At 55.1% G+C, this 27,693-nt stretch overlaps 1 protein-coding gene across 1 annotated transcript in view; it reads right to left on the bottom strand.

Moving 5' to 3' along the window:
• Positions 1–5,164: 5,164 nt before the first annotated feature.
• Positions 5,165–27,693, bottom strand: part of CRHR1 (corticotropin releasing hormone receptor 1) — a 44,768-nt gene continuing 22,239 nt past the window's right edge. Inside the window, exons 3-13 of the mRNA XM_066262707.1 lie at positions 22,535–22,654; positions 17,507–17,592; positions 11,311–11,417; positions 10,664–10,784; positions 10,316–10,469; positions 9,997–10,057; positions 6,842–6,914; positions 6,530–6,615; positions 6,216–6,351; positions 5,983–6,024; positions 5,165–5,392 (exon numbers count right to left, since the gene is read on the bottom strand). Of these exons, the coding sequence (XP_066118804.1) occupies positions 5,252–5,392; positions 5,983–6,024; positions 6,216–6,351; positions 6,530–6,615; positions 6,842–6,914; positions 9,997–10,057; positions 10,316–10,469; positions 10,664–10,784; positions 11,311–11,417; positions 17,507–17,592; positions 22,535–22,654 (1,127 nt within the window). The 3' untranslated portion in view covers positions 5,165–5,251. The remainder of the gene's footprint in view (positions 5,393–5,982; positions 6,025–6,215; positions 6,352–6,529; positions 6,616–6,841; positions 6,915–9,996; positions 10,058–10,315; positions 10,470–10,663; positions 10,785–11,310; positions 11,418–17,506; positions 17,593–22,534; positions 22,655–27,693) is intronic.

Below are 27,693 nucleotides of genomic sequence, written 5' to 3' on the forward strand. Positions count from 1 at the left end.
CAGTTTGGAAAAGGGTGCTCCTGATCCCATCCTTTTTCTTTCTGTGTTTATTTCCTAATCCTCCACCATTTCTACCTGAGACCTGCAATTACAAGTCGTGCTGGTTCTTGATAGTTACCATTTGACCCAGCAATTGCACTCCCTGGTGTACACCCAAGAGAACTAAAAATGGGTGTTCAAAGGAAAATGTGTACATGAATATTCATAGTAGCACTATTTACAATAACCTGGAATTAGCGGGAAGACCTTAAATGTCCTTCAAATGATGGATGGTTAAAGAAAGTGTAGTCTATCCATACAATTGAATTTCATTCAGGCAAAGAAAAGAATGAAGTTCTGATACAGGGATGAACCTTGACAACGTTATGCTAAGTGAAAGAAGCCAGTCACAGAAAAGACAAATGTGTATCACTCCACTTTTATGAAATATCAAAAAGGGGCAGATCTGTAGGGACAGAAAGTAGGGTTGTGGTGGCCAGAGGCTGGGGGAGGAGGGGTGGAGAGTGCTTAAAGCATGGAGTCTCCATCAGGGTGGTGAACAAGCTCTGGAAGGAGACAGTGGTGATGGCTGTGCAACATCGTGGGCGTATTCATGGCACTGAACTGTGCACTTGAACATGGTTGAGATAGTAAGTCCTACATTATGTGTATTTTAACACAGTTTAAAAAGGAACATAACCAGGACCAACTCCAGTCCCCTCCAGGGCATCGTGCTCAGGACAGGTTTGTCGTTCTCCTGTGGTCTCCAGAGCTCTCTCCAAGGGATGGTCTCCTTGGTGTGTCCCACACACTGAGAACTTTGAGCAGTATGCGTGGTCCAGGCCTCTCCTGACCCCGAGCCTACCCAGCAGGACCTGCAGGGCTTGGGGTGAGGGGATGCAGAGGGTTGGGAATAGGAGGCAATGCCTGGATACGGAGCAGGGGCTGGGACGCTGGGAGGCTGGGCTGGGTTCAGGGACGGGTCTAACCGAGGTTCGTGCTTGGCAGACAGCAGCCCCTACCTCTGTTTGCTGTTTGTCCACAGACTGGGAGAATAGGGATTTCCCCAGGATGGCATTGCAGAGGGCAGTAGGGTAGGGAGAAGTACCCTACAGAGAAGTCCTGTTGCATAGGAGTTAAACACAGAAGAGGTGAAATGAGGCTGGCCTGGGTTCACATCCAGCTGTGCCACTGCGGGGTGCCCTTGGGCAACTCTCTTCACCTCTCTGGGATTCACTTTCTCCATCTGTGAAATGGGGATAAACAGCATCTGCCTCATCCTGTGGTATGAAGAGTAAGTGGCCTGGCACCCGGGGAGCACACAATCAATGATAGTATCATTTTCGGTGAAATGCAGGAAGCACCCCCGCTGTTTGGACCAAGGGTGGGCAGTTGAGTTTGATGTCAGGAGGCTGGATGAGATCCTCCTGAGGCCAGTGACACCCTCGTGTGGGCTGGGCAGAGCCTGGGTGGTGCAGAGGGGCCTCTGAGGCTTCTGGTGGCCTGGCTGCACTGTTAAGCATCATTTTAAGAAGTGTGTGTGTGGGGGAGGGTAGAGAACGTTGGGAAGATGAGGGGGTACTGGGAGCCAGGGTGGACATACAGAACCCTCTTATCTCTCACCCACCTGAACTGAGCAGTTGGACGCTGGCTGGACGGTCTTGGGCTGGTCCCATCTTTGCCAGGGACATACACTCAGTCAGAGAATCTGCAATGATGAGGCCTTCTCGCTGCCCTCTCCACCCTGGTCTCCCTAAATTTAAGCCCTAGTGACATTAGTCAATTGAGGGGGTAGAAAGAGCCCTGGACTTGGAGCCAGAGGACTGTCGATCTCAGGGGTCACCAGGCCTCAATTTCTTCAGCTGTAAAATGGGCTGGTTCCTACCCTCATCAGCTGGTGGAGGGTTAGATAATGTTATAAAGGATTCTGTGGCTTGCAAAGAAATCTACAAATGCCTACAATGAAGATATTGTTACTGGATTCCAAAAGCTCCCTTCTCTTCCCCAGAGCAGACTCCCTCCCCAGTCCTGGTCCTTGGGGTCTGACCCAGCAGCAGCAGGGAACTGAGGGGCTGGAGGGGAGGACCCCAGGTCAAGGTTCTACTGCTGCACTCAGAGAGGTGGGGGGAGCCCGGAGTGGAAAGTCAAAACACCACTGGGTTTTCCATCACCGATGATCTGTACCCGTGGAGGAGGGTCCCTGGGAGAAATGGGCTCAGGTAGGGCAGTTTTTCAGTTTTTGGCTGAGAGAGGGGCCTGTGCCACAGTGACCCCCCCCCCCCACACTCTGCAACTGCCTAGCTCCTCCCTGAAGTATACAGACCAGTGTGTATGGTGGCCCGTAAAATTGCACTCATCCCCAAAGGGACCTCTCTTCCTGACCCATTCACAAGCCAAACCTCCGGGCAGAATGACCTTCAGAAACCCCATCTGGGGGCCTGCCTTCCCCCTGGCTCTGGAGCCCAGAACACACACTGGCTGCGGAAGGGTTAAACTCTGGGTACCTGCCCTGGCCCAGGAGCTGCCATTCTCTGGGGCCCAGATATTCCCAGCTGTGCTTGAAGCAGCACCTCTGACCTTACAGTCTCTGAATTGAGGGGTCCTGAGGCTCATCTAGACTAGCCCCTGCCTGCCCAGGGACTCCCCTGTAGCTTCTCTGATGCCTGCCAGACTTGGAAGTGGCCTCCAACGATCTTTCAGAGCTGGTAGCTCCAAGCCGAGCAGCTGGCTGCTGGCATGGGTCCAGGGGTGCTGCTCCTCTGTCCCTCACACAGGGCTAAGCACCTGTGTGCTCGGAGGGAGCCTGTCAGCTAAAGCCACCAGGACGTACAAGCAGGAAGGGGGCGCCACCCCAATGGCCTCCTGACACCTTGATGTGCCACCCCCGCGGTCCCCCAGCCCCTCTCGAGCTCCTTCATTGGGAGCCCACCGCCCACGTCCCCCCTTGTCCTTTCTCACTTCTCCTCCACCGAGTGAAGTAGAGTTGAGAATGATGCCTCAGTTGTGGCCATTTGAGGCTCATTAGTCACTTGTGGTCCCTCCTGCCAGCCAGGATTCTGTATGGGGCTTCTCCCCCAGCTGCTCTGGGAAATGTCAGCCTGTGTGCTGGTGTCCCCTGGCCCCTTCCCCATGTCTTCTATTCAGTGAGTCCCCCAACCACTCCCTCTACTTACAGGGACAGAGCAGGAGTGGGCAGAGCAGGGTGCCCCACATGGCCTTCAGAGACCCCCCGGCTCCTCCTTGGGGCCAGACCCTCACGCACTGCACCTCCCATCCCCCCAAGGAGCTTCAGGGGCTCTCAGCCCCTTCCTGGGGTTCTGACCCCACACGCCCTGTGTACCTGTGTGATCAGAGACCCAGAGGCAAGGCCCAGGCTGCCCAGGTCCTGTGTGCGCTGAGGGTAGAGTTTCAGTGCCCCCCCCCCAGACACAGCCTACATCGGCTTCCACCGCACAGGCTGTGGCCGGGCCCTTTCTCCTGGCCTCCTTGTGCCCCAAGTGGCCGTGGGAAGTGCAGGGGATGGCCTCTGGTAGCAGCTCTCACCCTGTGACTGAAGGAGTTGGTGAATAAATGTGTCCCTTGATCTTTAATCGTTAGGCGGGATGATGGAGGCGTGTGTCCCACTCGGGCCCCAGGTGTCCACAGGAAGATTAAGCTCCAGCTGCCCAGAAGGGTGATGGCCCAAGCACACTCACCCCTCCCTCCACCTCCCCTTCCTGGCCTCACACCCCCAGCTGCTCCCCGTTTCCCTCTGAGCCCCTCCCCGGGGCTGGGACACTCCTGTCTGGTTCCATTGCTATACCTTTGCTCAAGCTGTGCCCCTGCGCACGGGCCCTTTGCCTACATCATTCACGCCGGGCTGTCTCTCCCTACAGCTCACCCCCTCACAGGAGCTGTCCTTATCACCTGGGCCTGGTAGAACCCACCCCTTTTCAATCCTCATCCAGCCCTCAGGGCTCACCTAGCACCCCATCTTTGACGAGTGTGAGTGCTATCAGGCTTCCCAGATACACAACGGCCCAGAACACTCCAAGTGTCCTCCACTTCTCTGCCCTTTCCTTCCAGCCAAGCACAGTCCAGAACTCCACAAATGCTGGTTGAAAAGATAAATATTATTTATATCAGCCGCCCCTACACCCAGCCCCACACCCCCCAAGCCCTGCTCTGGCCGCCCAGCACCTCGGGATGTGGGTGGTCCAGTGAGGACTGGGCCAGTCTATACCTGGCGTGTAAGTGATCAGCTGGCTGGGTGACCCAAGGGCCACTTGTAGTGCTCCAGGGCACTGAAGCCAGAGAAAGGCTGAGTGTCCTGTCCCCTCTCCTGTCTTTGCTTAGCTAACAATACTGCCCCAGAGGCCATCCAGGGGCAACAAGCTCTCTGTGACCAGCAGAAGGGTTGCCCAGAGGCCAGGTCACTTAAGCCAGCAGGTTGGATGGTCCCCCGTATTCTCTGCCCCCTCAAAGGGAGATTGGCTTTGGCTGGGGGACACCCTGGCTCTTGCTTACAGACCACTCCCTCCTACCCCCATCTTTTCACAAAGGGGGAGACACCTGGGGCAGAGGGTTAAGGAGAGGGAGCCCGTACGGCCGGCAGGGTAGAAAGTCCAAGGGTACAATGCAGCGAGGCAGGGCCTTTCTAGTGGCAGTGCCACCAGGCCAGGTGCAGCTCTGGAGGCGTGGGAGAATTTCTGGTAATGTAGCCTGATGTCTGATGATGCCACCAATTTCTAATATCTCCAGGGCTCTGACAACGTGGCCTTGGTTCCCAGCACTGTTGGAAGGCATTGCTAAGGCCCGCAGGCACCATGACGGTGGCTGGGATATTGTCATAAGAGTTTCCCATGATGCCCTGGGGCAGTGAATGGCCCCCAGTTGCAGAAGAAGCCCCAGGTCTCTAGTCCACTGGCCACTTTGTGCTCTGGGAGGACACCTCTTAGAGGGACCATGTGATCCTTTAGATTTTCGGACTCCCCATTCTCACTCCATTCCCCAGGGAGGCCTGGGGCAAGGGGCAGCCAGAGGCCCTGGACCCAGCCCAGTCCTATAAGTTATGTTCCATTTGTCCCGTGGGCCATAATGTGGCTGCTCTCAGAGGCCAGAGCTCCTGCTCAACCGGGGGTCAGGGAGGGGCCTCCCAGGTCTCAGTGCCACCACTCCTGAAGGTACAGGGTATGGGAAGGAGCGGGTCCCCTCCACAGACACGGCAGCCGGCTGAGCCTGGCAACCATCTTCCCCACCAGAGATCTCGGGGGCTACTCCACGACGCCCCGGCTCAGACCGCTGAGGACTGCTTGATGCTGTGAAAGCTGACACGGGTCGGGGAGGTGGGGATGGACATGGCGCGGGCCACCCGGGCACGGATCGAGTGATTGTCCTGCCATCGGTGCCACCTCTTCCTGACAGCAGAGCGGACCTGTGGGCACAGAGCAGACCACAATGTTTGAGCCCAGTCACAGGACACCATTCCCTACCCGAGGGCTGCAACGGGCAGTTGTACAGGCAAGCAGATATACAGGTGAGCAGCGCACAGGTGCGAGGCGTACGGGCACCACGTAGGAACAAACATCATCGTAACATTGCCGATCTGCATATTTGTTGGGACAGTTTTCTCAAGTGTCCTGTGGAAGGGGTGCCTTTTTCCAATCCACCCAAATGGTCCCTTTGCCACGAGGGACCCCTACCCTCAATCCACTCGCATCCTTTGCCCCAGGGCTCAGCTTCGTGGTTTTCAACAACCCCTTTCACAGACACACTGATGAGTCCAAGGCCCCACTCTGCCCCCTCCACCATGTCAGATGCGTGCTAGAGCAAAGGGGTAGCCTTGCCACGCAGAAGCAGCGTGGGCAGGTGGCACTGACCCGCTTGGGGCTCCCAGCACATCCCTAGAGGAACCTGGGGGCAGGGAGGAGGGCCAGCATGCGGGGGCATGGCTAGGGAGGCTACAGACCACCTCTGGTCCCAACAGGCCTCCTGCCACCCTGAGTCCCAGCCCAGGGTCCTTACCTCGCTATTGAGGAAACAGTAGAACACAGACACGAAGAAACCCTGGGGTGGAGGGAGAAGGTAGGTAAAGGGACAGGGAGGTGTGGCCCCACCCACTTTCCGGGCAGCCCCTCCCCTCCCCAGCCTCCTGCACCTCCAGGCCCCTGCCTGGGAGAGTGCCCCTGTCTGGAGGTACCAGGTGGCCAGGACCGCATGATGGGAAGGCGTCATGATGGGAAGGCGTCATGACGTACCTGGAAGGACTCCAGGAAGGAGTTGAAGTAGATGAAGACGACCTGGGAGACCTCGTCCTCCCCGGGGTTCACGAAGAACAGCATGTATGTGATGCCCAGGAGGGGAAGCAGCACCAGAGTGGCCTTCACAGCCTTCCTGGGGTGCAGGGGTGGGTGCGCCCAGAGTCACAGCCCACCCTGGAGGGGGCTGGGGGAGGGGGTGGCAGGTCCTGGGGAGCTGGGGTTTCAGGAGGGACTGCCAGGCCTGGGGGAGACCCTGGGCTGGAGGCTGGATCTCTGGAGCCCCCAGGGGCTGGGGATACAGGACTGGCTACCTGTACTGAATGGTCTCAGATGTGGTGGACGCCCGAAGTTTGGTCATGAGGATGCGGACGATATTGAAAAGGAAGATAAAATTGATCTGCAATTGAGCACACGATGAGATGGGTGGCCATGTGTGTGTGCAAGATGTCGGGGGGTGAGTGGACAGGTCAGGGACTCAGCTATCTCAGGTCTGGTCATGGTCCCCCCGCTGCTCTCCCCCCACCTTCATTAGCAATCGAACATTCTAGGCAGAGGGATCCTTTGGGTCTACAGTAGGCCCTGACTGCCCCTCCCCACTGTGCCTCTCTCACCCAGGTTCTTACCAGCAGGACCAAGATCATGGGGCCCTGGTAGATGTAGTCAGTGTAAACGCCAGGCCTTTTGCCAAACCAGCACCTGGAAGGCCACAGATGGGAGGTAAGAAGAGAGGGTCACCTGGGTTCAGTTCAGTGGCATGGGGGTGGGGCAGCGCTTGGCCAGGGCAGGACTGGGCCGGAAACCAGGCTCTGGGTGCCCTACTTCCAACCTTGGCAAAAGATCAAGCCATTTGATCCCACCACAGTCCCTCAGTTATTCTATCTGCAGAATGGACAGCATCCTCTATCATTAGATGTAAAGCTGGAAGCAGGCAGTGTAGCAGGGAGATAATGGGAAGGACCACTGAATGGAACAGGTGTGGGCCCGACACCCCATTGTTTCCCTCAGCCCCCCCGTGGCTCTGGCATATGCCCACTGGGGGTGCCTTATCTTGCCCCCCTCATTGTGTGCACTCAACAGCTAGCAATCTCTGAATCTGTTCAGTTGCAACGTGAGCAACCTTGAGGCAGAGGTGCCATAGGATCCACTGGTCGCAGGAGACAGACTTCCTTTGCATTTTCCTGAGCTCCCTCCAGCAAGCTCTAGGAAGGTCTGGGGAATGTCCAGGGGTGGGATACAAGGGAAGTCCCACCTCCTTGTGCCTGGAGGGTGGATGGCCCTGTGGTCACGCAGTGCCTATATCTCATGGTGCTTCCATAAACCAGAACTGAGATTTTTAGATGGAAAATCTTGACTTTTTAAAGACTGGTAACAAATTCAAGTTTTCAAAAAATAATGTGCAGACCAAACGTGAACTGTCTGGAGTCAACTCCAGTTCTTGGCCTTGAGTCTGGATCCCTTCTGATGCAGTGTCAGCATCTTACCACAAGGTGGGGCCCCAGAGTCACTCAGCCCAACTCCAGCTCGGGATTCTTTTCTCTCCAAGATGTGCACACTGGCCAGCTTGGGAAAGTTGCTCTGCCTCTTCTTCCTTGTACTCACACCCACAGGCACAGGCACAGGCACAGGCACCATCGCCTAGGCCAGGGGTCTCAAACTCGCGGCCTGCGGGCCGCATGCGGCCCACCGAACAATTTTGTGCGGCCCGCAGACTAATCCACGAAGTTCAAAATATTTTGGATAAAATTAAGTAAGCCTAGGGGCCTACTTGTATTTTTCATTTCTCTAGCATCCTAGCTAGATATTAGCTTAGTTAACAGCAGTTGTGATGCGAACTACAGTTTCTGGTCGTTTTGTGACACTGAGTAAACTGCATGTACGTTTGTGCTTGTTGTACTGATTTTTTTTTGTTTTCAACTGCAGTGAGAAAAGTGTTGTGTAACAGTTGCCTTTTGTAGACCTAGTGCAGCCCGCCAAACGGCTGTGATCTTGCTCTGCGGCCCACATGCTGAGTTGAGTTTGAGACCCCTGGCCTAGGCCCTAGGGCTCAGGGACCCAGGCCTGCAGTGGTATCTGTCAGTTGCCCCCTCCCACTCCCTAACCTCCGCCCCCAGACGGGCCCCTACCCCACAGGCGGTGCAAACACAGAGTCAGGAAAGATAACCCTGAGTCAGAAAGGATCACTCTGAGAAATATAAACATAATTTTCTAGGCTCCTTGTCCAACCCAGAAAGGTTGTGGTGGCGGCCCTTCTCTCTGTGATAGTGGGGAGGAACTGTCACTAATGGAGGCTGCCTGGGACCCCAGTCAGACAGCAATTCCTGAAACCACTTTGGTGGGGAAGATCTTGGCACAACCCCTAGCTTTGTTCTTTTTCTGCTTCTATCCCAGTGGTTCTGGAAACTGCACAGTAGAGTCACTTGGGCAGTTAAAAAAATCCCAGTGCTGAGCCCACACTTTGGACCAATTATATCCAAGCCTGGAGGTCAAGCCTAGACATTGGTACTTTTTAAAGTTTCTTGGGTGATTCTTTTTTTTTTTTTTTTAAGTGAGAGAAGGGGAGATAGTGAGACATACTCCTGCATGCACCCCGACTAGGCTCCACCTGGCAAACCTCGTCTTGGGACAATGATCGAATCAACTGAGCTATTTTTAGCACCTGAGGCTGACTCGCTTGGACCAACTGAGCTCTCCTCAGTGTCTGTAGCCGAAGCTTGAGCCACTGGCTGCAAGAGGGGTACAAGGAGAGGGAGGATGACGGGGAGGCAGAGAAGCAGATGGTGGCTTCTCTTGTGTGTCTTGACTGGTTATCAAACCTGGGACATCCATATACCAGGCCCACATCCACTGAGCCAACCAGCCGGGGCCTTCCTGGGTGATTCTAATGTGAACCAAGGCTTGGAACCACAGCAGAGGAAGTCTAATTTTCAGAAGCAACTGGGAACACCTGAATCCATTTAATAAGGCACCTCAGGTTGCAGAGCTAGAAGGGGTCTCTGAGATCGTCTGGATTATTATCTATTAAGTCCATGGAGTCTTTTGTTAAAACAAGTCTTCAAATTAATAGAGAACATTTGTACAGCATCTAATGTGTGCCAGGTACTATTCTAAATGCTTAATATAGATTAACTTATGTTATACCCACCACTTTTTTTTTTTTCCTGAAGTTAGAAATGGGGAGGCAGTCAGACTCCCGCATGCACCCGACTGGGATCCACCCAGCATGCCCACTAGGGGGCGATGCTCTGCCCATCTGGGCTGTTGCTCTGTTACAACCAGAGCCATTCTAGTGCCTGAGGCAGAGGCCATGGAGCCATCCTCAGCGCCTGGGCCAACCTTGCTCCAATGGAGCCTCAGCTGCGGGAGGGGAAGAGAGAGACAGAGAGGAAGGAGAGGGGGAGGGGTGGAGAAGCAGATGGGCGCTTCTTCTGTGTGCCCTGGCTGGGAATTGAACCCGGGACTCCTGCACAACAGACCTATGCTCTATCACTGAGCCAACCGGCCAGGGTCTACCCACCACTTTTATTAGGATGCCCACTTTACAGACGAGGAAATTGAGGCACACTGTAGTAAGTAGCCCAAGGTCATATAGCTCCTTAGTAATGGAGCTATGACTCAGACCCTGGACAGTCTGGCTCTGGGGGGGGGGGGAGGAGTGATATGGCTCCAGGGGAGGTGACATGGCTGAGGATCCTTGCAGAGCATCAGGTAGAGTGGGGCTAATAGCCTGGACCTGGGGCTCAGGGGCCCTGAGGACAGTGAACAGAGAGAGACAACTTACTTCTCATTGTCGTAGTATAGCTTGCCAATGGCCCAGGCCACGATGATGGGGAAAGGCACACCTGGGGAAGAGACCGACTGTCATAGAGCCAGTCAGTGGGGTTTGGGGGTGCAGGGTCCAAGGACCCCAGTGCAGCCCAGGGACTACAGGCAGACAAGGTCCTCAAAATGGAGCTGGGACCCACTTGCCCAAGTTGGGGCAGAGGGCTGTGGTGCACACCCCACCACCCTAACCTGGCCCTGCAGCCAGCTGGCCAGTGTCGGGTTAAGGAGAGGGCAGCACAGGCGGGCAGGCGGCAGGCAGGGGCTGGCCCGCTCACCCCAGCCGATGCAGATGAACATCCACTTGCGCAGCCGGTCGGTGGAATACGTGAGCACGATGGCTGTGTGCAGGTAGCAGCCCTCCCCAAACATCCAGAAGAAGTTGGTCACGTGGAAGTAGTTGTAGGCGGCTGTCACCAACCTGCACCAGCCCTGCCCCCCACCCCCACCAGAGATGACAGTGAGCCAGGGACAGGCAGAGGCGGCGGCAGCTCCGCACCCTGGGCCTGGGGTCTCCCGTCGGCAGGACAGGGTGCTCCCCAGGAGCCGCTCCTGTTCCGTGGGCCCCAATGTCCAGCTCCACGTGGACCTCTCCTCTGCCCCGGACCTGCCCTCCCAGGACGTACCACATTGCTCTGGTGCACTTCGGGGTTCATGGTGAGCTGGACCACGAACCACGTGGCGTTGCGCAGAATGAAGGCTGAGATGAGGTTCCAGTGGATGATGTTTCTGAGGCACCGGATGCTCCTGGGGCAGCAGGGCAGGTGGGTGATGGGGGCAAGGGGAAGAGAGAGAGGATGAGGGACAGGCCACCAGTACGCTCCGGCCCAGATGTATAGATGAGGAAACTGAACCTCAGAGCGGGGCTGACTGGCTAAGTCACACAGGGCCCTTCCTACCTGTGACCTGCCCAGCCCTAAGCTCTGGGGCAGAACCTGCCACGTCCAATGCTCCAGGACCAGAGGCTGCCCCTTTCCCATGGATACTCCTACCTTCCCTGTGGCTCCAAGTTTGAGGGTCAGAAAACACACAAGGCCTCCGAGTGGGACACCTCCCTCCAGCTTTCCACCCTGATGCTTTGGGTGCCCCCCCCCCAGCAGTTACGAGGCAGGGGGACAGAAGGGACGCTGCCACAGAGTCCAAGAGACCTGGGACTCTATATCTGTCAGCATGTCCCACTGAGGTGAGGAGGCAGCACTTCCCTTCCCAGCAGGCCCCTGCATCTGACCTCCCCACCCTGCTCTGGGTCCAGGAACAGTGCTGGGCTTCTCACCTGAGCCGCAGAAAGAGGACAAAGGCCACCAGCAGGGCCAGCAGGGAGATGCAGTGGCCCAGGTAGTTGATGATGACAGCGATGTGGTAGTGCACCTTGCTCTTTTTCTGAGGCCGGAGAGAAGGGCAGAGGTGAGGCTTCGGCACAGCCCCACCCCTGCGCCCACTGGACATGTGAGAACAGCCCCGTCGGTGGCTGGGACAGAGCGGGCAATACCAACAATAGTTAGTCCCTTCCTGAGCCCCCATGTGTCATGCATTGCCCTGGAGCAGCACTGTGTAATCGAGACTGTGATTCCCTGTCTGTCTGTCCCCGAACCCCACGCTCTGTCTGTCCACTGCTCTGTGCTGCTGGACAAATGTCCGTAACCTGGCCCTCCACATCACACAGGTTCCCCATGCTGCATGCACAAACGCGTGTGCACGGCTCGCAGGTGTGCTGACACTCACATTTCCATTCTGTTCGAACGCTCTGGCCCTGGTGGGTGCAGACACCAGCCCTCCAGGACTCCCTTGCGCCCCCCATCTCTGGGAGGCACCACCACTTCTCAATCACCCCCAAGCACCCCTGCTATAGCAGAAGCCTGGCCCTAACAGCAGGGTGAAGAGCTGCTGTGGATTAGCAGCCACAGAATCATCAGAAACCACACAAGATCCCTCAGGTTCTATAATGCCCTTTCTAGGTCCTACGCCTGGCCCAGGGGATCTGCTCGAAGTGAAGGGGATCCTGTCCCAGGACTATAATAAAATCCTTAATGTTATTACTTAATTCATGTCATATAGTGATGGTCCCGAGGGCTCAAGCCCAGCCCTCTCCATCTTCCAGGTGAGAAAACTGAGACCCAAACTCACTCACCCAGGGGATGTTCCCCTGCAGTGGGGATCTAACTCACTGCAGGGGAACTAAAGGGATCTAAGGGCACCGGGCCAAGCCCTCCTTCCCCTGCCCTCCCCGGGCCCCCTCCCACCCCTTCGGAAGGGGCATCCTCATTGCGGAGCCTCCAAGGTCTTGGGCCTCGGAGGCACTGCTCAAAGGGCCGGTTTTCCTGGCAGAGGCTTCAGAAACACGACAGGAAGCCACATTAGCGGCTCAGACCGGGAAAGGTGGAGACCCAGCGAGGGGTAAATGGAGGCAGGCGAGAGAGGCAGAGAGGGAAGGGGGCCGCGCAAACAGGGAGGGTCTCTGGGCACCTGGCAGGAGGCACACATCCAGCCTGACTGGAACTGGCAGTTAACTACCTTTCATTAAATTTTCCACAAACCCACACTGTGAAGCCCCTGGGTGATAACAAGGCCTGGCAGGCCAGAATGGTGCAAGGTCCTGGCTTCGCCACAGGCCCAGGTAGTGAGCCCTGTCACCACCGCCTGCAGTCCTCTGCCCCTGCCTTGACCCCGCAGCAGGCTGTGCCAGTGTGGTTTGGTTTAGAATGAGAGGAGTCATTTATTAAGCACCTACTGTATGCTGGGCACAGCACCAGGAGCTTTACAGATGTCACTGCTTTTCTTTCTCACAACTGCCCTCTGAGACTGTCCTCTGTCCCTGTTTGTCCCGTTGAAGAGGCTACATAATTGGCCCAAGCCATCCAGCCGCAGTGAGAATCCAGTAGTGCTTGGTCTTAAAGATTCTCCATCCCCTGTCCCCACGGTGCATTTCTTGGGGGCCAAGCAGGGATGGAAAACAGAAGCGCTCTCTGTCCTGAGCTTCCATCGGGAGGATGGGGGCGGTTTCTCCACTGAGGCTGAAAGGGGAGAAGCAGGCCATTAGAGGGCGACTGCGTGGCTTCTGGGTCAGAGGCCCAGGCCGGTCCGGCCCTGTCTCTCAGCCGCCACATTAGGTTGATGCAATCTGAGAAGGAACAAGCCAGCTTGGGGGGAGGGGGGGCTGGAGGTCACAGTGCAGAGAGCCTGAGAAGACTGTTGGACAGATGGCTGTGTTATCTCAAGAGACGACCAGCATCACCAGGAGAGACAGCCAGCCACGCTCAAGAGATGGCCGGAGAAACCCTGGCATGGTCAGCAACACCCTGACAGGTGGTCTATGACACCCAAAAGGACTGTCAGCAACATCCTAAGAGACACCCAGCGACACTCCAAGAGACCTTAATGACAGCCAAGAGATAGTCAGTGACATTCTGAGAGAAAGCCACCAGTAACTACAAAGCCGCTGGGATGCTGGAAAACAAATGGACACAGCCGGTCCCTGGGTCTGGCCAGCTCTCTGTCCCTCTCCAGTTTGGAGGCCTGAGACCTGCAGTCACCTGAGAAAGGTGGCACAGTGTGGCACTGGGCAGCAGCCACTTTGCTGTACCCTCAATGATGAGAATCCAGTAAGTAGTGTCCAGCCAGTTGTGACCAGACTCTGCAAGATGCTCCTTGTCCCAGATGGCAGCACTGTCAGACTTCCTCTCCCGACGCCTTGTCAGGATGGCGCAATGAGTTCTCCCTGCCCGGTCTCCCGGCCCTGCCAAGGCCCCCGGCCCTTCCTCTCCCTCACTTGGTGTCCTGAGCTTCTCCCTCACCTGGCCCCTGACTCTTCTAAGTGTGGTCCTCAGACTAGCAACATCCGCATTGTCTAGATCGCACGAATATTAAGAAATGCAGAATCTTAAGCCCCGGCCCTGGCCCATTGCTTTATTTTAGCAAGCCCAGATCAAATCCTCAGCATTAGAAGTTCTGGTCCAAACACCCACCCTGTGAGTAGTGAACCCTGGCCCATAAGCCCACACCCCCAGAGTCCCATTCATGTCTTACTAAGGTGTGCAGAGGCTCCCGCGCCTGGTGTTCAGCAGAGTGTGGGGGGTGGGGAGAAGGGGATGTGTCATGGGAGGTGGGGGAGAGTCTGGGGCAGAGGGTGTGTCACTGCCCTGGAAGGAGACAGTGTGTAGGTGTGCTGATATGGGACGGGCGCCAGTGCAGGGTGGCGCTGGGGGGTCAGTGCCATCCTGGAGGGCTGGGCCATGCATAAGCCAAGCTCCCCAATGGGGGCTTGTCCCCTGGTAGTGAGGATGATGGGCAGGTCTCCTCCTCAGCCTGGCCTCTGGGTGCCCTCATAAGTCAGCTGGCCTGCCAATCCATTATCTGTGGTCCTCCGGGCACTGGTGCTTAATTAGGGCTTATCCAGGGCCCAGAGCGGAGAAACCGACCGGGTGCTCAGTCCATTGGAGATGCTCCTTTTCCCAGCAGCTCCAGAGGAAACAGGGAGTCCTGGGAGTGGGGAGGGGCCTGGCAGGGCTGGGGGCTGGCAGCGGGGATGGCGTTTTCACTAAGTAAATTAGCTGATTATCCGGAGTACTGGGCCGGCAGAGGCTGCTAGAGAAAGGGGCAGGTGACAAAGCCAGGCCGGGCAGGCTGGGGTGGAGATATGTGGGTGGCAGCCCCACTGAGTCAGAAACCAGAGAAAAGGGTGCCCGTGTTTGCTCTCTTCATCAGTGACCTCCCACCCCATGGGTGTACGCTGCAACCTTCAGGACTTCAAGTGAGATGACACGCAGGGGTGGCACCCTCCACAGGCCGAGACACAGGCAGATTCCGCTCCCCCTCCACCGGGAGGCAGAGGCTGTATAACTTCCGGTCCCTTTACAGACAGACCAGGAAGCTGGGACTCAGCACATGTGCTGGAACCAGAATCCAACCCCCAAATCGTGTGCCTCCAAAGCTGTGCAGCTCCCGATAGAACGCCAGAGAGGAGGCTGATGAGGAGCTGATGCTCCCTAATCCTCCTTTTTACCCAAACCTGGCTGGAGGAGAGAGGGAAAGTCCCAAAGGGAGGGGGTGACAGGTCGAGGAGGAGAGAAGGCTGCGGGCAGCTGACGTCTGCCCTTGAGTTTCTGAAGGGCGCTGGGCGGAAGAAGGGCTGCTGAGGTCCCCCACCAGCCAACTAGAAAGAAGGGGCTTGAATCAGAGCAGGAGAGATCTGGGTGAACCTTGAACTTCCAAAGACACTCAAGAGGCTCCAAGGCAGGGAGGGAGGCCAGGAGCAGCCGGCATCTCCAGCTTTGCTGATGTTCAGGAAGTGGACTGCTGTTTGTCCCTCTGGGTGGGGGAGCGCTGTCTGTCCTATGGCAGAAGGCTGGCGACCTGACCTCCAGCTGGAGACACATCCATTTGTAGATACGTCGCCTGCCTTAGGCTCTGCGACCCAGCAGGATGGTCAGAACACACGGAGGGTGTGATGGAGGGGCTGAAAACTTCTTGCCTTAGCCGTGCAGCCCCCATACCACCCCAGTACCACCCCTCATTCAGTATCACTTGTGCTCCTAACAGTCTCCGACAACACTGACCTGCCTTTCTGAGCATGAGCCCCATTTCCCATCCTCCCACACCTCTGTTCAGGCTGGGGTTCCCAACCCAATGATTGGTCTACTTGCCCACCCAAGCCCATCTCTTCTGTTTCAACTATGTTTCTGGACCTAGAACCCTACCTCCCTGCCGCAATGCATGGGGCACCCTCCTCCCCAACCCCAGCACTCCCAGGCTGGCTCACAGTGTGGGTGCTTAGCAACCTGGGGGCTGTCTTTGTTCAGGTAAGGTCCTCAGGGAGCCACACCCACCCACCCCAGCCGAGGGTAGACCACGCGTCCGGCCTGTGTGTTCTGAGATGCCAGAAGCCTCTTGCCCTGCAACCCAAGTCTCTCACCCTACCAAGGCAGTGCCACTAGAGAATGGGTCATTCTTTGAGGCCGCGCTTTGCCCTATTTTTGGAGGTTCTGAAAGGGGACAGCAGAACTCCAATATCTCAGTGATCTGAGGCCAGGCAGCCTGGGGGAGGGGCTAATCAAAGCACTCAGGACTGGGTAGGGTGCTAGGTGGGGCAGGTTGCTCTCCCATCATCAACTTCGTCTCACACCAAGCGCCTGCGGTGGGCAAAGGGTAGCCTGGATTCCAAAGCCCAGGCTCCAGGCTCGGACTCACTCCCTGTGTGTAACCTTGTGTGAGTCCCTTCCCCCTTCTGGGCTTCAGTCTCCCCACCTGTAAGCTGAAAGGGTTGGATCAGGTCTGACTTTCTCATTCTTTCCCCATCAGAAGGCCACGTCCACCCCCCTGGGGCAGGTTCCCAGGTCCTCTTTGGAGAATTTCATTTAAAGAGTGCTGGGTATAGACCCGGAACCTGTATTTGAGCAAGTGCTGTGGGTGATTCTTATTCCCAGGCAGATCAAGATGGGACAAAATGTCTCTGAGGTCCTGTCCAATTTAGACCTTTCAGGCACAGGAATTCCTAGGACTGCTTGGACGAGCCCCTCTCTGTTCTACAAGCCAGAAGCCTGCCATTTCTCAGACAGCTTGGGCATCCTTCCTTCTGCCCCAGGCTTCCAACTCCATGACCCCCACCTTCCTCAGCACCCACACTGAAGGGGTGGGTGAGATGTAGGGGAGGGGACGAGGGGGGCAGAGCAGCAGCACCAGGAAGAGACTAGACCTGTGCATCTGCCAAACGTCAACTTTAAAAGATTATTCATTGCACTACTGTTGGTGATAACCAAAGACTGAGACTCAGAACTGGGTAAATAAATTACAGTCCATCCGCACGACGTGATATCATGCAAATGTGAAAAAGAATGGAGCTGCTCTTCCTGTACCAGGATACTGCCAGGAGGATAATTATGTGGAAAAAGCAAAGGGTCAGACAGGGTGTATAATATGCAATGTTTAGGTAAAAAACAGAAAACAATATATGTACCTAATTACTTGAGTATGCAGAGACTGTCTCTGGAAGAACACTTAAGAAATTGGCAAGATGGTTGCCACTGGGGTGGGAACCCAGCAGCTGAGTTGAGATGGAGACATTCTTTGTATTCCCATCTTTAAAAACCTTTGAATTCTGTATTATGTGTAAGCAGTATCTTCTCAAAAGCATTTGACTATTTAAAAGACTCTCTAGAAGGGTTTTTTCAAATTGTACTGTCCCTACCCCACCCCCAATTCTGGTATAGCCCCCTGGCTGGGGGCTCAGGTGGGTGAGGTGGAAAATGGATGAGAACCTGTCCCAGTGAGCGCAGGTAGGAAGAAGGAAGGAAGGAAGGGAGGAGGACCCAGTTCATTGCTGTCAGCCTACCCAATGCCCACCTGGCAAACCCTCCCTCGTGGTTACATGAGCTCTGGCTCACTGACCCTGACCAGCCACTGGCCACGTAGCAGGCCCGAACTCGGGCTGGGGGCCCTGACCACCCCTCGACACAGGTGGCCGTGTGCAGCCTCACCTCCTCACTGAGGATCTCCTGGCACTCTGAGTAGTTCACACGGGCCGCCCAGCTGCCATTGGCCAGGCACTTCCTGTAGCCGTTGTCTGAAAAAAGGAGAGAGAGGCAGAGTGACTCGCGGTTCCTCTCCCAAACAGAAACCTTGGCATCCGTCTGTCCAGTTGTCTGTCCATCCATCCACCCATCTGGGCCAGCACAGGGGCCTGATTGCTGAGAGAAGGTGGGGAGAGGAGCTTCCCTATTACCCCTCTTCCTGCCTCTTTCTGCCCACTGGTTCCAACGCCTGACCGCGGGGCCATGCTCCCTCTGCCCACACATGCTGGCACGATCATGCCCACGAGACTGGCCCTTGGGTAGCCTAGACCAGTTCACTGGGCTGTTTCCCTGCAAGCCCTTACGTGATGGCAGATTATGCGGTGGGTTCCCTTCTGAGAAGTCTCTCATTTTGGGGTCCCATGTGATAGCAAAAAAAGAATGGTGAGATCTAATGAGTCACTTCTCACTCCTGAGGCTGGGCATGGTACCCTAAAAGGGTATGCGGTGACAGCTCACGTGGCACTATGAAATGACAGGGTTTCACATTTGACTATCAGTGATGAGGTTCCCATGGGCAGTGCTCCACTTGGGGTGGGGCTCACAGCGCAGGGGCTGGGGAAGGACCCCCTGGTGGCGTTTCCCTCAGCAGCTCATGTGTTAGGAACATCCATGGTGGAGGTTTCCCGGGACAGAAAATGACAGGTAGCAGGAGTGTGCTGGGGACATCACAGTGGGTAGGTCTCACATAACAAATCTTATTTATTTATTTATTATATTATTTTTAGAGAAAGAGAATAGGGAAGCATCATCAGCTCGTAGTAGTTGCTTCCCATATGTGCCTTGACCAGGCAAGCCTAGGGTTTCAAACCAGCAACCTCAGCGTTCCACATGCCACCACAGGTCAGGCCACAAGTATCTCATTATTGGGATCTGCTACAGCTGGCTCACAGCCTGGCACATGGCACTTAGAAAAAAAGACAGAAGAGTGGTCCAAGGAGGGGTGGGGGTCTGTGCAGCCATCAGCGTGACTGCAGCCCAGAACCTGTCATCTTCTAAGGAGATGGCAGGAGCCCTGTCTGAGGCCTGGCTTCCAGGCTCTGGGATGACTACTGCTGCGCAAAGGGCCCCCGGGGAGCGGTCACCAGGGCTCTGAAACCCAGTGGGCAAGGGGCCAAGGGAGCTCCAAACCTTCAGTCTTTTCTCCTTTGCTGGCAAAGGTCGTCCTGCCCCACCCTGTACCCCTTCCAGCATTGGTGTTGGTGGCTCTAAAGAAATGCTCTTGAGTTCATTCTGGCCCTGACTCCAGGCAGAACTTGGGGGGAGAGAACTAACTGCGTCCTGAACCATCTCCATTGGCGCCTCTGTCCTGCTGCCGGCCTTTCCATGGTTCCCAGTGACCCTCACGGAGGGGCAGGAGGAGCTCCTCCCCTCATGTGTATGAGGGACGGCTGGATCCCAAGGGGCTGTCCAGCCTGGGAGCTGCTCCGCTGGCAGCATCGGGATAAGAGGGAGATGGTGGTGTGGGCAGCGGGGGGAGATGCTACCACGATGTCCCGAGATAGGGAGACATGGCCTGGCCTCCAGAGCTGCAGGCTGTATGTTCCCCTCTCTAACTCCGCTCCCAGCCCCTCTGTTGAGAGGCTGCTCACACCGCCTCCGTAGCATGCCAGTGGGGAAATGAGGCTAAATGGATTTTGAAAGCTCTGCTCAGTTTCCCTGCCAGTGGACCTGTGTCTAGGCAGAGTTGAGCCCTTGGGCAGATCTGGCTAAGATGCTGCTGATTCTCTTCTAATTGCTAAATGAGGAATAAGCTACCAGGGGGCTGAGGGCTCAGTTACAGGGTTCCCAGGGAGGCCTGGGGGAGGCGAGGAACCAGGGCATCCAGTGTCTCTGCCCTGGACGGGAAGTGTCTGGGACCGGAGGCTGCTCCAGTGTGTCTGCAAAGAAAGGAACTTAGGGGCAGTGGTCTTTACCTTACGAGAAGCAGCACAAAGTAGTGTCCGCCCAGACAGCCTGATTGCAAAATCTGGCACCACCTCTTACCAACCATGTGACGCTGGACAAGTCACACAACTTCTCAGCTTCCTTATCTGCAAGACGGGAAGGTGTGTGTGTGTGTGTGTGTGTGTGTGTGTGTGTGTGTGTGTGACAGAGACAGGGACAGAGAGAGGGACAGATAGGGATAGACAGGCAGGAAGGGAGAGAGATGAGAAGCATCGATTCTTTGTTGCAGCACCTTAGTTGTTCACTGATTGCTTTCTCATATGTGCCTTGACTGGGGGGCTATAGCAGAGTGAGTGACCCCTTCCTTGCTCAAGCCAGCGACCCCGCGCTCAAGCTGGTGAGCCCATGCTCAAGCCGGCAACCTCAGAGTTTTGAACCTGGGTCCTCTGCATCCCAGTCCAATGCTCTATCCACTGCACTACCACCTGGCCAGGCCAAGATGGGAAGATCTTAACAACGGCTCCTACCTAATGGTGGAGTAAGCATTTTTAGTTAACATATGCTGAGTGCTTGGAGCCCTACCTGGCATGTGGTGTGAGCTGTTGTTATTATTATTATTGTCTTGGAGCTATAGTTATATAATCTTGCGTAAGATTCAGAATACGCTACTTGTCCCGATCAAAGGGGGTTCTTGGGGGATAACAAAAGCCACCCCCTTGGCCCAAGCCCTCCTTCCACAGCCCACATGTGGGGCTGGGAGCTGGAGTCCCTCCCAGGCCAGGTCATGGAGAGGAAGCAGGCTTTGGGGGGAAGTAGGAGATGACCCTAAATGAAAACAGGCCTGACAAGCAGGGAGTCGTTGCCAGGGAAGATGCGACCTCCTTGTCTCTGACTGCTGAGCTGAGCAGTCTTCCCGGAGAATCATGGGAAAATAGATATTTTTGGAAATGCTTTCTATCCCTTTGAAGATCAGATGCAGCCAGAAGGAGGGCATTAAGGAGAAGACCTGGAAGTCCTAGCAGCACCTCATCAGTAAATGAATTAACTAGTGCTTAATGACTAGGTGCAACTCTGGATTCTCACTGTCTGCTCAGTGCATGGTGGTGTTCCTCGGCCTTCTGGCACTGGGCACCTGGAAAGGGGGATCTGCAGCCCTGTCCCCATGTCAATGACCAGCACCCACAGCTCCTCTCCTGAGGCCACCGAGGGAAGAGAGAGGAAGCCAAAGAGCACCCGCCCACACCTCCCACCCACCCTGCGGGTGGAGCAAGCGAGGCCCAGGGAGAGCCAGTTACAGGTGGAACTACAAACTGAGTAGCACATGCCCAGGCACTAAGTTCTGACACATTTACTTGGGGGCATGTCAAGTCACCCTCTGGGACAAGAGTGGAGGAAACCCACAGGGAGTGGCCAGGGCTGGCCATAATTAGGTGGGGCTGCAGCCACAGAGAGCCTGGCCAGCTCCACTCAGGAGTGTGGGCTTGACCATGGAGGCAATGAGGAGCCACAGAAGAGATGACTCTGAGCAAGAGGGTGACAAGGTCAGAAGCAAAACCAGGGATAGAGATCAGGTGCCTTGGAGAGGGATGGTGGCGTTGGGGAAGGAGAGCAGGTAGGGCTAGGGGTGAGAATCACTTTGGAGGTGAAAGGGCAGGACCTGGTGCCTGAGAGGGAGAGGGGCTCCCCATCTCTCCCCCCATCTTTCCTCCCATCACGCCCTCCTTCCTGTAGGCACACAGCATTCTGAGTGGAGTAGGAGGGCTCTGACCCCCAGTGTGGCCCTGTTTCCAAGCCTTGTGACCTTGGCTGGTAACAGCCTCTGCCTCCACTTCCCAGTTATAAAATGGGCCCTGTTAACTTGGAGGCTGGCTGTGCACCTCACGCTTTCCTCTTAGTTCCTTCTGCCCTTCCTCCTGCCTGCACATCCTCCCACCCCCTTCCAGTCTTTCTCCTTCCGTGGGTTCTGGACATATAAAGCTGCTTGGTTTGGCTGTTCCAGCCTCCTGTCTAGTCCCAGTGCCTCCCTCGGGCCCTCCAACCCTTTCTTGGCTGTAGCTTCCAAATTGAACCCCCTTAGTCCAGCTGGTGAAGGACAGAGGGGCAGGAGAAGGAACCGGGAGACTCTGAGCTAAAGGAAGTCTTAGAAGCCCTGCCATCCAGCCCTCTCCATCCTCAGACAGGGGGCAGGGGCCCAGGAGAGGGGGAAACATGCTAAAGGTCACACCTGGTGTCTGTGGTCAACCTGAGTACCCTCTTGGGGCTCCGAGCTCAGGTTCACCAGACCCTGAGGGCCCACTCAGGACCCCCACAGGTCAGGCGCCCTGGCCTGCAGCTGTTGCTTTCTTGATAAGAAGGGGCTCTGAGTCATTGACAGGGGAAAGCAAATTAATTCTGAGAGTGACAGGTGACATAGCAAGGAGCTGCAAAGCCTGGAAGTGGAGGCTCAGGGCCTCAGGGGAGCAAAGTGTTTACATGGGGATCAAGTGTCTGAACACTGGGTTAGCCCTCCCTCACCCCCACCCTACCCCACCTGTGGGCCTGCAGGGAAGGCCAAGCCCCCTGGATGTAGATCAAAAACTCCAAGTCCCCACCACCTGTCTGGAGGGCCCTGGGCAGGCCTCCTAACATCACTGAGCTCGGGGTTCTCATCCAAAACTTGGGGCTATTCTGATGACTCCTGCCCTCCCTCTTTGGGGTTGTTGGAGGCTCAAGTTGACTAACTCAGCTTGTCAACTTTAGAAGGAAGTATCAGACAAACCTGGATGCAAGTCTAGCTTCACCTCTTACCATCTGGTGACCTTGGGCAAGTTCCCTGAACTCTCTGAGCCTCAGAGGCCTTAGTTATATAATGAGCACTGTTGAGTTAAACATAGAGTCTCCCAGGGGTATTGTGAGAAATGGCAGTACAAGCCCAGAGTGCCCAACCGAGCAGAGTTGGCCTTTGGCAGATGGTGGCTGTGCCCACAAGAGGTAATATTATTATTATTATTATCATCATCATTATTATTTTTCCCACCTCCAACAAGTCCACCCTCCACACCCCCTTACTTGTGGTATTATAGCGGACACCGTAGAAATAGGCGGGGCAGGGTCGAACCACCAGCTGCCCTGCGGGGCTCTGGGGCCAGCAGGTGCCAATGAGGTCCACTGATGCGTTGCACTGCAGTCCTGGGGGCAGAGACAGCTGGTAAGGCAGAGAAGCATCCCCACTCCAGTGCCCTCCTCACCTCCCCCAAAGGCACACATGCACACACCAACGGGGGACAGGACAGGAGTGATGACCCTAGTGCAGAGCTGGCTCATCCCATGCAGGGGAAACACCAGGGGAAGACATCTGAATTTGATGCTGTGGCACTGGGAGGCCAGAGTGGGTTCCAGAGCAGAGGGACCCACTCTGAGATGGCAGGAGGTAGTGTTAAACGCTGAAGTCCTGGCTGGCATTTAGAGGAAGGCTGGACTTGCTTCAGGTCCCCTGCTCTGTAGCAGAGGACACCTCTCACCACATCACTTGGTGCACAGCGGAGTTTTCAGACTTCACAGCATGGAACAGACCCAGCTGACTCCTAACTCAGCACCCCTCACACATCTCTGGAATCAAACCACATCTGCTCTGGCCCTTCAGGGAGGAACAAGGAAACAGCTGACTGATGTTGACCCACCTTCCAGCTGGCCCAATGACCACATCTACTGAACATACACTGTTTGTACTCTGGTCTGTGCTGTGCCGTAGCAGAAGACTGACTGAGAAAGAGACCATGGGGAGAAAAGGGAGAAAGGCACCATCCAGGGGTGTAGAAAGCACATTGAACAAGAGTCTGGAACCCTGGCTTCAGACTGGGCTATGTTATTAATTTGCTGTGTGACCATAGGCAAGACACTTGCCCTCTCTGGTCCTTCGTGTCTTCATAATAAAATGAAGTGGTTGGGCCCTGGACGATTGGCTCAGTGGTAGAGCGTCAGCCTGGTGTGCAGAAGTCCCGGGTTTGATTCTCGGCCAGGGCACACAGGAGAAGCGCCCATCTGCTTCTCCACCCCTCCCCCTCTCCTTCCTCTCTGTCTCTCTCTTCCCCTCCCGCAGCCGAGGCTCCATTGGAGCAAAGATGGCCTGGGCGCTGGGGATGGCTCCTTGGCCTCTGCCCCAGGCGCTAGAGTGGCTCTGGTTGCAACAGAGCGACGCCCCTGAGGGGCAGAGCATCGCCCCCTGGTGGGCAGAGCGTCGCCCCCTGGTGGGCGTGCCGGGTGGATCCTGGTCGGGCGCATGCAGGAGTCTGTCTGACTGTCTCTCCCCGTTTCCAGCTTCAGAAAAAAAAAAAAAAAAAAAAAAAAAAAAAAAGAAGTGGTTGGATCTGATCAGAATCTCAGAGTTCATGGAAGCTTTAAGGGTTCATAGAGACTCTAAGGCTAAATGAAGAATTTTATCTATACATGTATTTTACTTGGGAAAAGGACCTTGGCTTTCATTAGGTTCTCAAAGGGGCCTGTGACTTAAATAAGGATGTAAACAGCTGAATTAAAAAGTGGATGTCAAAGTCTCCTTCCAAGTATTTGCCCTTAATTAAAGAGCTTTTTGGAGTGGAGTATGTGTGTGTTGGGGCAGAGTCAAAGCCACAATAATACTTCTGGAGGATAGGGGAGTTTTTGATCTTCAATGGGTGGGGGCTGAGCTGAGTATAGTCCTGGCGCCTCTCCCTTCTTTTTTCGCCTTTTGATGTCCCTCTCTTGTATAAGGCTGGCACAGTGGTCCTATTGAGATCCAGTGTGCCCAGCACGATGGGAGGGAGTTAGCAGCCTGGGATGGCACAAGAATGCACAGACAAGCCAAGGAGAACCATGAACCAATGCTGGGGCCGCCTCTTTAGGTATGGGCATCAGCAGCTGCCAAGCCCTGGCTGGGGCCCACCTGCCACCTCCTTTCCAGCTTAGCTTATCCCCAGTCTCTCAGGAAACAGAACAGCACTGGCATCCTCTCCCTGCTGGATGCAGGACAGTGCTGAGCAGCACTTGTACCAAATGCTGGTTTTCCTCTCTAATCAAAGCTATTCATAGGGAGTTCGGCAAATCAGGGCTCAAGGGGCAGAGGCCTCGAGGCCAAGTGGTTTAATTGAAAGAGAAAGAAATCTGGACTGGGGCTTAATAGCCGCGAGGAAACTGCCAGGCGACTGCCAGGGGCCAAGTCCTGGCTCTGTGCCGCAGCACAGCATCTGTGAGTGGCTTCACAGAGTGGAGGAGGGGTCAGGGGAGTGAGGAAAGCGGGTTGAAATTTTAATCTGTCATGGACCATGTCGATAGTGCTGAGCCTGGAGGAGGGGTAGCTGGAGGTATTTGGCCATGAGAAGAGGGGTAATGGTCTGCTTTCTCAAAGCTTTTTTTCCTATAATTCTTTTTTTTTTTTTTTTAAATTTTCCCTGAAGTTAGAAGTGGGAAAGCAGTCAGACAGACTCTCGCATGCGCCTGACTGGGATCCACCCAGCATGCCCACCAGGGGCAATGCTCTGCCCATCTGGGGCGTCGCTCTGTTGTGGCTGGAGCCATTCTAGCACCTGAGGCGGAGGCTATGGAGCTGTCCTCAGTGCCCCAGCCAACTTTGCTCCAATGGAGCCTCGGATGTGGAAGGAGAAGAGAAAGATAGAGAGGAAGGAGAGGGGGAGGGGTGGAGAAGCAGATGGGCACTTCTCCTGTGTGCCTTGACCCGGAAATGAGCCCAGGACTTCCATAGGCCAGACCGACACTCTACCGCTGAGCCAACTGGCCAGGGCTCCTATAATTCTTTTGATTCTTTTCCACCCTGCAATGTCATTATTTCCTTTTTACAGATGAGAAAGCTGAGGGCCACAGAAGTAAGTGACTTGCCCAAGGTCACGAGTCAATGAGTGAAAGAACCAAGGCATACAACCACGTGATTTTGACTCTGATCCAGTGTTCTTTCTACTACATCACATTTTATGCCAATAGACAGTCAAAGAGGCAGTGGGGAAGGGAGCAACATTTTTACTGGGACTGACTGTGTGGCGGGCACATGCCAGGCACTTGACATATACCATCTGATTTAATGACACCATCGTACCTTCTCCGGCAGATTGTCCATTCACTCACTCATTCATTCACAGTATCACTGAGCTAGGTAGTGGGAAGATTAAATGGAATGTTATGTGTGGCAGCACTAGGACTTGCCTAATATGTCCCCCCCTCTTTCTTCTCCTTCTCTTTCCTGCCTTGAACAGTTCCCCAGAGCCCCTTCTACAAAGAACAGAGGGCAGGACAGGACTGGGCACAGCCAGGACCAGGCCACGGCCAAGACAGGGGCCAGCCACTGAGCAGATGGCTCTCTTGGCTGCGAAGACCAGGCACCAGCCAATGCCCTGAGTCCTGACACTGCCCACAGCTGGTCTGGGTTTGGTGGTGGGAATGGGCGGGGGAGCCGCTATTTGTCCCTAGACTGTGGTAAGGATTAGGATTCCATAGCACCTACTCTGGGTTCATACCACCTGCCAGTGTGGCTGGTAATTCTGTTTTACAGATAAGGAAACTGAGGCCTGAGCAGTCAAATTGCCTATCCAAAGTCACACAGATACTAAGAGGCAGAAGTGGGTTTTGGATGCTGGTGCTTGATGCCTGCCTGGGGCTCTTCCCGCTGCACTGCAGCTGGCCCCAGCCGGGGCAGCTGGCCCTCAGAGTTGGTTGTACCCATCTGGGCACCCTGGGTTCCTCCATGGGAACCAGGAGGAACTTCTCTCCTTCCCTCCTTTCCTTCCCCTGATTTTGTGGCTGAGCTGCTTCCTTTGAGCAGAGAAGATGCCTTTGTATGGTGTTTGATTCATTAGGACAAATGGGTGGGCTTTCTGTCCTGTGGGTCTGTGGGCTCTTCATTTCTGCATTCTTAATAGCTAGCACAGTGCCAGGCATGTCTGAAGGAAAATTAGGGGCCATATGCAAACCCAATATGGGTATGGGAAGTTGCAGGGCTGACTCTGCAACCCAGGATGATTGACCACGCTGGACCCTGGGCACCACGGCTCTCTGGGCATCCCCTAGCATGGCGGTGGGAAAGTCTAGAATCAGGCCCACTTGCTTCAAAATGTAGAGTCACTGCTTAATAACTGTATGTGCTTGGGAAAATTATTAAACCTCTCAGCCTTAGGTTCCTCTTCTGTAAAATGGGGATAAAAATACCCTTTGACTATACTGTTGAGATGACTGAGTGAGATTAGAGCACTTAAAATGGTGCCTACACTTGGGTATAAGATAAATATTAGCTATCATTAATTATTGTTATCATTCATGACCTTAAGACAGGGAATGGGAATTGATGACCCTGGGTTCTTGTCAACAATACAATTCCTTTTGTCTCTGGTGTCATCAGTCAACGATTATATTACTTTCTGGCACTGCCACATTCATGGCATGATTTTACGAGTTCCCGAGTCTGATCTGACATATGATGGCTCTGGGGACCCACCTTCTCCCTGTTCCTGGCATGTGAGAAGCCCCCCAAAGGCTCCAGCTCAGTGCCAGCTGCCCCGGCCAGACGCCCATCCATCTGTCCCAGCCCTTCCACCCCACCCTCACCATCTGTCTACCAGTGCCCATTGGTCTGGGTAGGTCTTGGCGTCAGAAGACAAATAGTGCACTATCACAGGCCACTGTAGAAGGTGATGGGTTGTGTGTCATGAAGCCAGGCAGGCTGGGCTAAGCTGGGGGTAATGGAACAGAGTGCAAACCATCAGGGAATGAATGACATTCATCATGACCTATTGCCTCCAAGGACAGGTGACACCTGCAAGAGCTCAGGAATGTCATACCTCCTGAACACACATGCAAATTAATGGAGCCTGACTTGAGCCCAGTGCATGGGGGCTGAAGGCAGAGCCCTTCAGCTCAGGCCCAGCCTCTGAGCAGGTGTCCTCCTTCCCAGTCTCTCTCTGCTAACATTCTCTTCTCCATTCCCCATGAGCCAGCTTAGCCAACTTTACAGCCAGATGCTCCAGGTTCCCAGTATCTCTCCAGACTTACTGCTCCTCCCTCTTCACCCCTCCCCTTCCACAAACCTACTTGCTAGTCCTCAGTCAACTCTATCTTTGGCTCCCTGTATTGGGTTTTCTCTGACAGTCCTCATTCAGAGTCTCTTGGAGATGCACCTTGAAACTTCCTCCTCCAGGAAGCCTTCCTAGATCCATACCACTCCTGATCTAACTTCCCTGTCACCTGCA

The sequence above is a fragment of the Saccopteryx bilineata genome, chromosome 2 (genome assembly GCF_036850765.1).
Source record: "Saccopteryx bilineata isolate mSacBil1 chromosome 2, mSacBil1_pri_phased_curated, whole genome shotgun sequence".
In the NCBI taxonomy this organism is placed as follows: Eukaryota; Metazoa; Chordata; class Mammalia; order Chiroptera; family Emballonuridae; genus Saccopteryx; species Saccopteryx bilineata.